At 37.7% G+C, this 16072-nt stretch overlaps 1 protein-coding gene across 1 annotated transcript; it reads right to left on the bottom strand.

Moving 5' to 3' along the window:
- Window positions 1-2009: 2009 nt before the first annotated feature.
- On the bottom strand, window positions 2010-4340 carry LOC131971543 (thyrotropin subunit beta-like). Its single transcript, XM_059333052.1, has 3 exons — window positions 4214-4340; window positions 3932-4094; window positions 2010-2288 (listed from the first exon to the last, which is right to left on the bottom strand). Exons 1-3 carry the CDS (start codon window positions 4267-4269, stop codon window positions 2010-2012), a joined length of 498 nt encoding a protein of 165 aa, XP_059189035.1. The 5' UTR covers window positions 4270-4340.
- Between the last annotated feature and the right edge of the window lie 11732 nt (window positions 4341-16072).

Genomic DNA, 16072 nt, shown 5'->3' on the forward strand with positions numbered 1-16072 from the left:
GCATATATAGGTTTGTTGCATACTAGTCATGAACTGTATATAAATAAAATACCAGTAAGCAAGTATTCCCAGTGTCCAGGGGCCTTCGACCCCTAGGGCCCTCCAAAAACACACCAAATGTGGCCTTATCATGTCTTATTTTCATGTCTTATTTTCATGATCAAGTAAAGCAATTGAGTGTATGTGTTATAAGAACAATTGTATTTTACGTATTTTTCTTATTTATTTTAAAATAAGAAATAATACTCTCATTGGTTGCAGTCTGTGCCATGATGATGACGTTGGAGTTCAGGTGGCACGTTGAAAACTGTTGACGGTGATAAACTGCTATGGGGAGCGCTTGTTTTCTAAGATTAAAGTGGAATTTGGTTATTTAAAAGTACATTAATACAAAATCCATCATTATTGCCCTTTGATCAAACCAAACTTGAGATCGGCCAAATTTGTTTCTCCTCTACACGCAATAGTAACCGTAATATACGCTCTTTATTTCAGAAAGAAGTCGTATCAACTCCTATGTAACAACCTATTGGAATAACCTTATTAATAACCTTAACTGGAAAAAGATCTGGGATTTACCTGCTAGATATATAATCATTAATAATTTTAAAGAAGTATCTTTTAAGATAATTCACATAATTTACCCATCTAAAGTTTTTTTTTTTTTTTACAGGCATAGATATAGACTTAAACTGCTCTTTCTGTGAAGGACACCCTGAAGATGTTTTTGATCTATTTTGGTCTCGCCTTTTCTCAACTAAATTATGGGAAGATATTTGTAACCTGTTTTCTTTTTCGATTGAACGTCATTTGTCCCTGTGCTTTGAACATATACTGTTTGGTTTCACTGACTTCCTTTTTGCAAAAGAAAAACAATACTATATCATCAATCTCATGATACAGTTAGCCAAATGTCGTTACGTTAATCAAAAACCTCTCTTTCTTGTCTTTGAAAACGAAACCAAACAATATATTAAGTCTATTAAGAAATCTACCAACATGAAAGCTATAAAAATTTTTAATTTATGTATACTTCACAATGTTTTTGTATGAAAGCTTGCCTCTGTATTGTTGAAACCCCCTGACTGCATTTTATTGGTGTCTTGTCTTGTATTGCACCATATTGCTTTAAAGTTTAAAAAAAAAAGTAAAATAAAAATAAATAAATATAATGAAAACAATGTAGGCTTTTTCTCGTATAATTTACACATTCTAAGCTATTGTAATTCATTCTATTTATTCTTGTCCAAGATGTTATACAATCAGAAGTAGTTGACATTGGTTGGTTTTGGAAAAGGCTGTTGGATTTCTGTGCCAGGATGTGTGATATGGATATACAAGCTACATAAACAATGTTACTTTCGCAGAGAAGTGTGTGTGTGTGTGTGTGTGTGTGTGTGTGTGTGTGTGTGTGTTTGAGTATGAGTCTGTGATCAAATTAATCTGACTCATACAACTTTATTGGTTGAGGTAGGATAGTGTCTGCTAACTTGATACTGTTGTTGGCCCACTGAAATATTTTGACATCATGTGGTGTAAATCCTGGACAATGGAAGATATCTATAGCAATCTTTATATTGCCATTAAATTTATAATCCTAGACTCTATTGTGTCAGTGTAAATCCTGTATGATATATGGTAAAAGATATCTACAGATGTTTATATTGTCATTCAGGTTGTGATCCTGGACTGTAGCCTGTAAATCCTGTCGCACAAGATTTGACATGGGCCAAGGCCTATAATAGCCATCAGATTAGACATCAAACTATTTAATATGCAATCACAAGTATTATGCACTCATTAGTTTCCATATATTCATTTAATAAATTTACACATTTTTCACAACAATGCTAAATGCAAGTTCAACATTGCATTTTATTGCAATACTACACCTAACAAACTAGAGAAAACAACATAAACAGCTGAGATGCACAATAACATCAACACAGAGAACAGTGCTGGTTCAACAGCTGTATCATTTGCCCTGCGTGTGCATTACTAATAGGCTATTATATGGTTCCCACAGTGGGCTGGGGCTGGGGCTGGCTTTTTACAGCGCCAATGCTCATGGTGCATCCGTCATTAGAGGCCCGATTGGTGCGGACACAGTGGTGTGTGCGCCTGTCACAGCGCTTGCAGCTGCAGCGGTGGGCCGCAGGATAATACAGCTGTGGGTTGGCATCCTGAGGGCAGCCTGGCACATGGGCGGCTCGGTACACCAGGGAGAGAGGCACACAGCTGCGCTGGATCAGGAAACTCCTCCCAAACCGCCCCCTCAAATTAGTGTCCTGAAAAAGGGGAAGCAGGGATGTTTATTTTGTGCGGGCAGTACATTTTACATTTTATTTTATTCATTTTTTTTTATCCCATTTTTAATTTATTTTATCTTATTGCATTTTACTGTTCTATTGTTTACTACATCTCTTTCTATTGTGTTATCTATCTATTGTTTGTGCAGCACTTTGGAAACCTTGTGTTTGCTAAAATTGTGCTATATAAATAAAGTGGATTGGATTGGATTGGACTGTAACTAAATACATTTACTCAAGTATTGTACTTAAGTACAGTTATAAGCAGTTCAGATTACTTTTAAATGTAGTCAGTTACTGAATCCAAATTATGTGGCAGTGTTTGTATTGGTGACATAATTCACTGAATTACAAAAAAATTAATTTAATCTGAAAAGTTTTGGATTACTTTACTTCTATGAATATTATTTTCACTAATTAAATATCTCAAAACATTTGCAATGCAAATAAAATACATATCGCTAATTCCATTTACATTCGGTCAAATCAAATCACAGCACCAACTGTATGTTTACTATGTCCATTCTGCAGCTTGTGGGAAGCTGTTTCTGTTGTGTAAGTTTTGTTGCTGCAGTTTTTTTAATCAAAAGCCACATGGAGTTACATATTTATGTAACGCAAGAAGAGAACTTATTCAAAATGTCCATTTCCCATTTTCAATATAAATGAAAAGGAATAAAAACTAAATGATCCATAAATAATAATTAAAAAACAGACAAGAAAATGAGTTAAGCCACAGTTAACAAAACTGGCAACCTGAGAGGAGTATGAATTTACAACGTCAACATTTAGAATTGTATCCTTAAGGAAATTGCCCCATTATATTTTATCATGTAATCCTTTACAATGTTATCTAATTGCACTTTTTAAAAAGAATCTTGGTTGATACTTTTTGTGATTTTATTACATCATCCCAATTACATGTAACCCACTACTACTCAACCCCAGGTACTTGTACTTTATTTGAATATTTCTACTTTTTGGTACTTTATACTTTTTCTCCACTACATTTCAGAGGGAAATATGAACTGTTTGCTTTATTTTAACGCTTTAGTTAATAGTAAGTTAGTAAGTTTGCAGACTTAGATTATTAATACAAAATATAAAATCAAATGATAAATGATTATTCATTATTGTTATAGGCTAAGCTGTTCAGCAGCATAAAAAGTACTTTAAACTAGCTCCACCTTTACCAGCTATAACTGTAACATTAAAGTGACACATAAATGCATCACCAATTGTAACTATATTGTTCTGGAATGGGCCACTCTGCATAATGAGTCACTTTACTTTAGGTACTTAAAGCATATATTTATGCAAATACTTTTGTACTTTTAGTTGAGTAAGATTTCAAATGCTGGGTTTTTACTTTTTACTACTTTTACTTAAGTAGAGTGTTTCTCCCGCCACTGTTGAATTTACAAGCAAAACCAGTTTTCTACAAGGATGATGAGAATCAAAGTATATTATTGGAGTATGTAACATCAAGTATTCTTATCTTTTGCATCCCTGTATCAACATTAGTTACACTTTGCTCTAACTGTCTGTCCATTTTTGCATCTTAAACAAAATGTTCAGCTGAACAGTTTCCATGTATAGTGTGAGAGTGAGTGTGTAGTCACCTGTGTGTAACAGTAGCCACTGCAGATGGTAGTGTTGATGGCCACACACTGGACACAATCATGCATCTCAATCCATAAGGTGTGATTCTTCAGCATACAGGTGCACACCGATCCATGCATCAACACACACAGCAGCATGCATTTCAACACTAACAAAGGCATGCTGAAAGTGATAATCAGACAGTCACTTAGAAATTTCAATTACAATGAACACACTCAGGAGAATATCATTGCAAAAATATCAATTTGTTGATCTTCATGAATTGAAGAGAAATAACACACCTTGAAATGTGACCTCCCTGCTGTGAAATTTCAGAGATCTCCAACGACAGCAACATGCATTTAAGTGTGCTTTGTAGAGGAAGTCCCCCAACTCTGCCCTGTTCCTCTTAGAATATCTGAAAAAGTCAATGGTGTCCATCCTCTTTTATGGAAACCCTAATCCACCAAGACTGTCCCTGGAGACAAGTCTACAACATCATTCCAGAAATCACATGTCATCTGCAATGTTTAGAGCGTAGAGTTGTTTCATAACACAGGGGTAGAGATAGAATGTGGGTCTGTTTAGTGTGTATGCGTGCACACTTGCATGAATGTACAGTGTTAATTTTCACAGGTCAGATTTGAGAATGTAGGCTCAACCATTCACAGATGAGAGTGAAGGGGGCTCAGGTTGAGGATGCTGCCAGACAATATCTGTAAAAAACCTTGAACAATAACAAGTTATAAAACACTGGCCCCTGCCCTTAAACGTGTGTGGCTGGCCCGATCGGATCCATGTGGCTGGTTCCACGCGTTTTAGATAATGAGAATAAAAGTGAAGTTCCCCTTTGACTAGTTCGTTGTGGCACTTAATGCAAGTTGATCAAATAATTAACTGAACAGTGATGAAAACATGAATTTATTAAACAACTTGAAAATAAAACAATGGTAATAAATGTCTTAATCCTAATCCTATGAACAAAAAAATATATTAAAGATAAGCAAATATATTAAAATCAATAAATTAGACATATATTCATAACATTTTCATTTTATATTGATACTGATGCTGGGTCAGAACTCACATGTTTCTGTCTCTACCTGAGTGAAAAGGTTATGCCCTGATTTTTTAATCCACTCATGCTCCCATTATCTGTTCCTAATGTGAGTGTTCATGAGTCATGTTTACTAAACAAGAGAACATGAGGCTGCGAGCACATGTTTACCAAACCCAATGGAGGATAAAGGGTTCATAATTATTTGAAGAACTCCTGGTGACCAAAGGCTGACTCCAAATCTGACATTAATTTAAATAATTTAAAACATTATTTAAATAATAATAAAACGTATTATTAAGCTAATTCAGTCATTTATATGAATATATCTACAATTTACATGGACAACAAAAATAAAGATCAGTCTTCTTTATAAAAACAATGTTAATGCTGAAATACATAAAAAGAGTGACAGTCTAATAAGTTTAACACACAGTTTAACCTGAATACTTTGAGGTTTACCTCTATTTTCTGCTTGTGTCCTGACCCCTTTTTGTGACCTGACCCCTGTATTTGTTATTCTGCTTTACATTTTTCATGTTGGGTCACAAATCCATCAAGTAATTACAACAAATTGGGTCAATTACCAACTATCTGCCCTGACACAGATCCAGCTTTATGTAGATGGGAAGATTACTATTTGTGTGAAGTTCATAAGGAAATACAGCTATTTAAAATATGGATCTCTATACAGTTCAACACTCTACAGCAGTCATTCTCCCCTAGGGGTCCGTTGCACTCAAATTACTTGCAAGATTTTAGATTCATGTATTTAAAATTTCATGATATGAATATTGTTTTTTTTGTTGTTTTTTACCAAGTGCTTTATAGTTAAATTAATGACATTTAAACTTTTAAGTATTTATTAGTTCATAGATTATGTTCTAACCTTACAGATCTATAAATCTTGGAAATGGCAATATCTGATATAGAAAGAACAACACAAAAGATGTATTTCAAATAAATCTATTTTGTGTTGTTCTTTCTCATAAGTAAGACCATGTAAGTTTAAAAAAATAGTCCACATCAAATATAAAGATGTTGTCAGAAAGGATTGTTGAGCTGGGTTCCAGAACTACATTAACAGATAGGTCCCGAATTCATTTATGAATAGGCTGCTTAAAAGGGCAGGATACTTGATTGCCCTTCTGTTGAGCCCTTTTGTTTTCTTCCCTCTTGATCATGATGTCTGCACATGTATACAGCTAGCTTAACATGCTCCGATAAGGCCCTGCAACTGGGTCAGACAGAAACATGAACCTCCTCTGTTTTTTAGGGGATATTACCTGGCCATGCCCCCAAGGCAAGAGGTCACACTTCATGACCACCAAGTTGTTTTTCAGACCGTTTGTAAATATGTTTGATGACGTCTTTATTTTTTATTTTTTTAATTAATTTATAATTTTTATTATTTATTTTCTTTCTTTTTTCCCCAAACTAAATTCAAAAACAAATTTAAAAGAACATTTTAAACAAACAAAAAAGAAACAGCAAATAAGCTCTGCCATAAAGGTGGAATAATTGGATTAATACTAGTGAAACATTACATTCATACGAGTTAAATGTTTATATTTATTTTAGTGCAATTAATACTCTTAATCTTGAAAAAAAAATACTTTTGATTTATGTATTTTTCATATTTTAAAGCTTGTGTTGTCAGATGTGGATGTTTGTTTGTTATTTTTGTGGTTTTTCCTGTATGTTTTTATTGCACTGATCAGCACTCCATATTTCATTGTATACTGTATATTAACAATATAGGACTACATTTATTACTGATTGCCTTTGATCTTTTGATGTGATTACAGTTACAGATACACGCACACACACAGATACACAATCCTGTATACACAGATACATGTGCTTCACACACACACACACACACAGAGGTAACTTTATGTGATTTTAGCTACACACACATGCATGCGTAAGCGCGCACACTACTCCAGATACACATGTTTCAAACACACACACACACATTTTGAGGTAAAAGGGCATAGGTTGCTGTATAAATAAATACTTGAAAACGAATGCATGTTGTAGGTGTGCTCCTTGTATACAATATAGTATCATAACATTACTAGTATTAATTGTTTGAAATCTCTGAAGAATCTCATCATAGTGTACACACACCGGCAGTTAGCCCCCATGGCCCTTTCAGAATTTCCCCAGAGGAAATCTAGTTCTGTTTTGTTCTGTACATACCCACATTACGGTTAACAAGCAGTGTCACTAATTATGATGTAAACCTGATAATTAAAAACTGTTCCTTCTTTCAGTTCTGTCAGTTCAGAATTAGAAAGTGGTGGAATGAAAAAAAAGAAAGAGTTGCAGTGTAAAAGTGGGGGGAGAGTAGTCTGAATTGGGTTCTGGAGCTGTGCCCCACCTCATACATCGCACTCATTCGCCAGCCGCGAGCGATTCCAAGCCGGTGAGCGTCACATCCACCGAGCGGCGCTGACAAACTGCGCCACTTAGCTTCTCCTGCTTACGATTGCTCACATTGGCCCATGTTTTCTGTTCACTCGCTCACCCGCATCAGGTGATACCCTGCAAGGGTAACTATTGGCTCTTGTCTCAGACCTTCCCCGAGGTGATTGGTGGAGTGACGAGCACTCAGCATGTGACCTCTACAATGAGCTTCCGCCCACGAAAGGAAGGAGGGTGCAGACGGAGTATAAATAGTCCTACGTCCGTGAATGTAAACTCTGTCATGGTGCATTTTATAATATTTTTTCTATTAATACCAGTTTAGCAGCAAGGCTGTCCGCAACATTAAAGCCAAGCGTGGCTGTCGTAAAATATCTCGTTTTACCACGGTTTTTGTGTTTTAGATATTGCTAAGTAAACAGTGACACGGGCGCCCGTGGCATGCTGGGAAACAGTCGTTTCCATTGGTTTCTTACTATCTACCATGCAAACCGGGAGCAACTGCGAAAAATAAATAAATAAATCTTCCAATGAAGATGCTTTACTTCAACTACTGTCAGCCTTTCTTTCAACAACAATGCAATTAAATAGCCTTTTATTTTTATTTTTTATTCTACACATCTCAGATCCCCAATTTTGTGGGATGGTTCCTTGTGATTTGTCTGCAAAATAATAAAACCGTTCTGTTTGATCCACAAAATGTAACGTTTCTGGATACGTGGTAAATGTATTCTTTATGTTACCTGTAAGTGGATGCATAATAATAATAATAATAATAATAATAATAATAATAATAGTATTTAGAATAATAACATGAACACATAAATGGGACAACAAAGAAGTAAAAGAAAAGCACGCACAAAAACAATTTATTTTCAAATATAATATAAAATAACTTCAGAATCACAGCATTTTTATCTTTCTCTAGACTAAATTTGCTCCTATTCAGCAGTACTTTATGGCAGTAGTAAGATACAAGGGTTGACTTTTCTCCCATGTTTTCTGCTGTGACTTCATTTGACCACTAGGTGGCAGACGAACACAATCTCACATTTGGTGCTCAATCATGATTGGGATGCTGTATTGATGCATCTTTTGATTTCATCTGTTTGTTTTCCAGTGGACAGCTGTAAACTGAACAGTGTGACTCACCTGAGCAGAACTGTTTAATAACACTCCAGGACCCCAAGGAGGTGTCATTAACTCAAAAGCTTAGTGTGACAGTTGTAAAATGAACACGGCCAGATGTCACAGCTGGCGAGAAACGATATTTGGTCCTCAGCCCAGAGGTAAGGTATTTATTGTCCTTTGAAGGAATTCAAGCTAAATCGCCATTAAACCGCAAAGCTTTGTGAACACATGCACAGCGACAGCTCTGTGGGCGGCAGTGAACATCTTGCTTCCTTGATCATATAATAAGTGGCCAAGGCAAGGGGCCTCTTCAAGTATAAGAGGTAGCAGCAAAGATAAGGTGGATATGCATCTTTCGGAAATTGGAAACTAAAGCATTTTTAGTCGTAGATCAAGTATTGTTTTGTCTATCTGCTTTATCTCTTATAGGATTCTTCTCACACCAGTTGCACATATTTGTTTAACCTGCCAATTCAATTACTTGGCAGAGAAAAGTGACAGCTTTTGAAATTGATTAGAAACCTGCCAGTGTTTTATGAAGATATCAAACAGTTCTGTCATCCAGGCTTAGTGCTCCCTAAAAACAAAGGCTGCCTGTTTCAAGTTAGGAAATATATATATATATATATATATTTCTGGGGACATTTTTCTTTTTTTTGACTGACCTTGGTACACCTCAGGAGGAGGAAGAAATAGTTTGACCCAAATCATCGCTGGCGTCCTTGAAGACACAGTCTGATTAATAACCTCAGGAACCTGGAGACCACCTCTCCGCTCCTGCCCCTCCTCTCCGCTGTCAACTCCCCTGTCCTAACTTTTTTTCCACCTCCTTTTTTGTCAGTGTCTACCTTCACTTTCACTCACCCAGACCCGCAAGGCCCCCACAGGGCCTTAAAATCAATCTGACAGAGCTTAAAATAATCAACCTAGTTGTGAGAAGAGGGCTTACCAGTAACATGTACAGTAGCACACTTCCTCACTCCCTGCTTTCACCGCTTCCCCGCCTTCCCATGTGAGGACTGCCAGCCATCTCAGGACTCTTGTAGGTTTCCTTCCATTTCAGTATTAGTCTCAGTGGCATTTATTTAATTTAATTTATTATATTTTTTTTGTCAAAGCGGTACAAATGTGTGTTTAGGGAGGAGCTAGAACTAAATAACACTCAAAGTACTTTTGTTAATTACCCAGTACACTACATACTGAATTATAAAGGGACAGACAGGCTATCAGAAGACCTATGTGTCATTTAACAAGCTTTGTGATGAAAAGGAGCCAAACTACACGTGGCACTTTAACTTTAGGTAGAACTGAACCATATTAAATTGTATTTTTTGTTGAGTTCTTACATTATGGAAAATTTATCCAACAAATTTCAAACCCAATGGCGTCATGGTTCGTTTGCACATGCATCAATGTTGTGGTTTTCTGTCAGAAGCTATCATAAATTGAGTTTTTATACATTGTTGTGATACACTTTTTGGACGTTTTTAACTATACATTTAAACCAGATAAAGGATTTCAGTCATCTGCATCTGGATCAAGCTCAGCGAACTTTAGCGGTAGCCCGGCTAGCAGCTAGCAGCAGCGTCTGGGAAACACTGATGTTTGATGTGACACTGCTTTATTCAGTGTTTTTAGTGGTTTTAATCACCTGAGAGAAGAATACCTCTGTGGACTGTTCAGCTCTCAGTAAACCTTGTGGCGGACAAACACTGACGGAATCCTAACCACAAGCATAAACACAACATATAAAACTCAAGTCTTAAAGTCTTAGCTTTTACTTCACTCCCTTCTTTCCAAACTAAGCCATATGTTTCATTTCAATATCAACAGTCTTACCCCATCATTCTGCCTGGTAACTAATGCTATTACTGTACCTTGCAATTATTAAATCGGTATTTCATGATTAAAAAATACTTATGGGATAATTTCAATCTTAATCTCCTTGTATTATAGAAACCCAATATGCATTTTATGATATCCTTTATACACATAAAACTATTACACACATAAAATGCAAGGTGTAAAGCTCTAAGGTATTATTGTACCTATATCATAAGTGTGTATGAGTACACTCACATACATGTGTGTAAAACTGTGTATGTACTCAAAAAGGAAGGAATTAAAGGTTATCAGCGCTACGTAATTGGTGACCCCTGTCTCAGTGAGTGTTGACCCCCAGTCAGTAGAAGAAATATCATTGATCATGCAGGATAAGAATAGCATCTGGAAGCTGGCCTATGGCCAACACTGAAAGCATCTCAGTCTCACTAATTTGGGTAATTAGCGACAGCGTTCACAGTGATGCATCCAGCTGAAACTTCAAACAATCCCCTATCCCTATCTGTTACAACCTTTAACTAATGAGTTCTCCCGCGAGTTAAGCTGCCACTATGAGAGAAAAATTGGAAAACTGTAGCGCGACCCAGGTCTGATCTAAAAGACACGTTTAATGAAAAACAATCCACTGAAGTCATGGTTATTTTCTCTGTGTTCTTTTTTCCTTTTCATGCAAATTCCATTTTCGTCTGGTGAAATTTTTTTCCTGACCGCTATTGATTTTTAAAGGTATGCAAATGATTCACAACCCATTGCTGAAGTCAAGGGAGCACTGCCCAACCTACATCACAACTCAAATATAGCTGCAGCAATTAAGGCCAACTTCCATATGCTACATTAAGCATGTCGGGGAAAGCATTATATATTTCTGTATTATTTATCGCTCGGTGTTAGACTTTGCAGACACGCAACTTGACAGTGGATAAAATCAGCAGGAACTCCGGTGAGGCCATGCACGCTTAATTTGATCCTGCATGAACGAGAACCAGATTGTAGAAATAACAAAAATGCATCTAATTCACATTCATTTTTGTCCTTTAGTGATGAAAAACAATGAATCAGAGGGTTTAGTTCAGCCCATAAATTGGGAATAAATAATCAGTCTATTTATCATATCCTTTATTCTATTTCTCTTTTACTTCCTCTCTCTTCCTTCCTTCACTATAGCTGTCAGAGGAGGAGTGCAGTAATTACAACCTAACCCTAACCCACACTGGCCTGCCGCCCAATGAGGAGGCCCCGTGGAGGGCCACAAAAAGAGAATGAAAAATAGAAGAAAAAAAACATAATAGGAGGCTGGTATGTGGGATGGGAGAGAAATGGGAGAAAAAGGAGGAAGAAGTGATAGCAGAGCGGAAAAAATAAAAAATATAGAAGACAGTGATTGAGCGAGGGATGCTGATGAGTGACAGAAGGAGGTAGAAGAGGCCAGGCGAGATGAAAGGATAGGGGGTGAGCAGGATGGCAGAGGGAGAAAGGGAGGGTAAGCTTCCGACCAAAGGAAGTGGGAGACAATCCAGTAAAACACATGGTGAGTGTGTGCATTTGTGTGTGTGTGCGTGCATTCCCGTACATGTTGGAGCAACAACGTGGTAAGGGAGTGCAAGCAGTCGATGGTCACAGCCCTAATAGCATTTTATTATTTGATGCCAAATTTAAAATATACGCTTGCAGCCTAGATTGCAGGCTGTTAGGGATTTAATTCTAAATTAAGCCTCCAAGGAGAAAATTTGCATGTAAATCCATGTACCAAACCCATTACTGTATATATGCACAATAATTAGAAGCATTTAAATCAAAGAGTTAAGACAACTGAGTGGGTGCCGCGATAGCTCGTAAAGATGGGCACACACACAAAACGCGTGTGAGCTCGAGTTCATATAACAACTATTAAAATACGTGTTTTTCATTCTCTATTCAAGGCTGGGAGGATTATAATAGCTGATATATTTCTAAACTCAGAATAGTGCGCAGGCACACTCATATTTGCTGTGTTGAGGCCAAGTGTGACAAAGGCAGAGCAGAGAACGCAAAGGAAAGGAGATAAAACAGTGAGAGTCGAGAGAGAGGGAAAGGGAAAGGGGAAGCAAAATGTGACAAAGTGAGTGAAGGAGAGCCAGAGCTCTGAGCCTTCCTTCTAGATGGCTGTCGGCCTTGAAGCCTACCGGCTCCGAATGGCACATTTGGCACAGGGATGTTTGCTCTGAGTCCTCAAAGCTACGATGCATTTTACTTTTATCCCAACAGCTGTGCTTTCTGCTCCAGTTTAATGGCACGATTTAACTGACCTCTTCTCTCTACCTCGCAAAAAAAACAGGCTTTGGCCAGCAGTGGAGGGTCTTTAACAGTAACTGTGTTTTTTAGCTTAGTTTTGATGCACTCATGGAGGTGAAGGTCAGCATTCATCATTACAAATACAGTGACTCATGATTATGATTCATAATGAAACATAATGGTCATCTCACACCTCTGCGCCTGCCAGTTAGAAAGGTTGTTGAGAAGACTTAAGTGTCGTCAACAAAGTCCACTACTTGATGTCCGTACATGTTAATCGACCATTCAATTACAAGTGAACTAAGGTATTTAAGTAAATTTAATTACTGAATCATCATTTCAGTTAATATCCTCACATAAATAATACATTATTACATATATGTGCGATAACAGATGAGAAAGTGCTGCCTACAATCTTTGTCTGTGTGTCCTTTCCTCTGCCTCTGTGGTTTGTCTGTAATATGATTTTTCTGGCGGCCCTGATTGGTTAAAACCACAAGCTTTTAATAACTGGGACGTGAATTTTACCCCCAAGAAAAGTTGCCAGATTTGACAATATTCCACTGAATTGGGCGGTAGTGATAGTATATATATCTATATATATCTATATCTATATCTATATCTATATCTATCTATATATATCTATATATATATATATATGTATATATATATATATATATATATATAGATATAGATATAGATAGATATAGATATAGATCTATATATATATATATATATATATATATAGATATAGATATAGATATGTATGTATTTATGTATGTATTGTGAAAGAAATTTGGTGTTTCCTGCATGGTGGGACATGAAGTAGGCGGCGACCTACTTGATATTCAAGATGCAAGGCATTGTGGGAACTCACTCTGTGAACTTAACTCTGATAACACCATGATTGAGGGGAACACGTAGATGAGTGGGGTCTGTCCTGAGGTTATGTATAGGACAGGAAGATAGTGCCACATTGAAGCTTGCGGAAGAATCAATGGTGGGAACTACAATAGACATAAATTGAGTGGTGTATGGGACTTTGTTGTACTGTAAAAGAGCCATTTGGAATTGAGTGGTGTATGGAATACGAATGTGCTAATGAAACTTGATGAACAGAGTATTGAGTGCTTTGTGTTAGGCCAGCTCACCCATTAACTTAGTGCAGTTGTCAAAATTGCCACGACAGTATGTATGTACGTGTACATATATATTAGCTTGGTATAGATTGACAAACTTTTCACCTGGTTTGTCACAGTGTTGACATTTTTCTTAATTTGCTCAATATTTATATTCTTTTCTGGCTAATAATAACTTTTTTGAACTAACCTGGCAGCACTACAGTCGCTAGCTAGAAGGCTACATCAGACCATCTATGGGTCAGATAACGTTAGCAGGAACACCTATGACTGACATTACAAGATCGTAAGAATATCTTAAGTACTATCCATCATATTTCTAAATTCAGTTACATTTAAGGAACCTAAAAATATGAAGTTATTGTCTAACTGCGATTCCCAGGGACCTCCTTGCCCCTGGCACTGGCCCAGTGGAATGGCAGCTGAAGCAGGGTACAGGGCTCGAATAACCTCATACTCCATTTAAACAGGGCTGTCCAATGTCAAGGGAAAGTGGTGAAATGTGGGTCTTATTTTAGGTGGCTAAAACACATTTTTGTCCTCAGAGGTACATGGGTTAGCTTCCATTAATGCACGCCTACCTGCTCCTCAGTCTACCGCTATCAACTACCATCTCTGTTATACACTTACTTTGAATAAGTACCTCATACAACCCCACTTCAATAAATCCAAACGATCCCTTTATAAGCATTAAGAGCTGAATGCACATTTTTAGCACTGTCAAATACCCAGGAGGAAGACAAAAGGACAGGAACACCTGACAGGAAAGCTTAAACATAGTACATATTTGGAGACTGCCATTCTTAATCCAATTTCATGGTCATTTTTGCAGCCCCAATGTCTGCACATGCAATGATAAACTAAAGTTTATCAGTCAAAATCTTGCTGAAATGGTGGGTGTATAGAACGACCAGAAAGCATAACTGATGAGACTTTATGCTGATATTTCTATCATTCCTAGTTACCTACTGTCACACACAAACACACACACACACACACACACACACACACATGCCTTTGTACAAATGTATTTCAGCAAATGGATGCTGCAGCAGGCTCAAGGTCTCTTGTGAATGTCTACGGGAAAACACTGTAAGCACCTGGACAAAAAAGGCATAACCAGAAGTGTGTGTCGGTGTGTGTATGAGTGAGAGTTTTTGTAGAAGGCTGCTAGAACAGGAAGCAGATATCTGTTGCCTCTGCATCAAACTAAACTTGCTTGCATTCTCACGCACAATCTTTCGCATTTCTCTGTCTCACAAACACACATACACACGCATTCACCTCTCTCTCCCCCTCTCTCCCTCACACACACACACACACACACACACACACGATCCACTAACAAGCATGTGCACAGGCATGCAACCTCACAGACACATAGAAACCCAGTAGTTAGTTCCTGCGTCATTACAGTAGCCATCTGTCAGTATGCAGACACACATACACAAACTTGGCTGTGTGTGTATGCATCCACTACAAACACACACACATACACACACACACACACACACACACACACACACACACACACTCTCTCTCTCTCTCTCTCTCTCTCTCTCTCTCACACACACACACACACCACACACACACACACACACACACACACACACACAGACACACACACAGGGCTGCAAGCAGACACATTGCAGCACACACATTCACTAAGGAAATATCTCACCCTGGTGACCCTTTCTGCCCTGCTTGTAGTCTAAAGGATTCTACATGAAGCTTTTAATTCACGTGGATCAGTCTGAGGGGTGAAAGGTTCCCTCTCCCAAGTTCTCTCATTTCATTCTTCTCGTTCTCTCCTATTTCTCTCCATCCCTACCCACATGAATCTGTCTGTTTGTCTATGTCTGCCAAAGACTGATGTCATTGTCCAATAGTGTGCTTCCAGTGTGTGAGATGAAATGATGAATGTTGAGGTATAATCCCACGGTTTAATCCCGATCACTCCCAATCCGCTGCCTGCCTGCCTGCCTGCACACCGGACAGCCAGAGAAACTCCTATGACAGACAAACAGACAGACAGTTATGTTATAAAAACAGGCAGGGTTTGGAAGGGGGTGGAGGACACACATTTGGGCCTCCAGCAGCCTTTAATAATGATCTCACATTATTCAAATATGCCCACCTGCTAGGCACTGAGACAGAGAGAGGGAGAGAGAGAGATAGGGAGAGGGAGAGATGAAAGATTATTTATTTCTCATGGGTGGGAGACAGTGAGTGAGTGAGAGTGAGTGGGAGGGAGGGCGGCAGTCAGAAACAAGCAAACTAATTCTCACCGA

This window comes from Centropristis striata, chromosome 5 (genome assembly GCF_030273125.1).
Source record: "Centropristis striata isolate RG_2023a ecotype Rhode Island chromosome 5, C.striata_1.0, whole genome shotgun sequence".
NCBI classification, from domain to species: Eukaryota; Metazoa; Chordata; class Actinopteri; order Perciformes; family Serranidae; genus Centropristis; species Centropristis striata.

What these genes read in the sequence shown, in the direction of transcription:
- LOC131971543 (XM_059333052.1), bottom strand. Translation starts at nt 4,269, where the DNA reads ATGTTGCTGTCGTTGGAGATCTCTGAAATTTCACAGCAGGGAGGTCAC. An exon ending in CAGGGAGGTCACATTTCAAG is followed by an intron (nt 4,095 to 4,213) that starts GTGTGTTATTTC and finishes TATCACTTTCAG; the next exon opens with CATGCCTTTGTTAGTGTTGA. An exon ending in GTGGCTACTGTTACACACAG is followed by an intron (nt 2,289 to 3,931) that starts GTGACTACACAC and finishes CCCCTTTTTCAG; the next exon opens with GACACTAATTTGAGGGGGCG.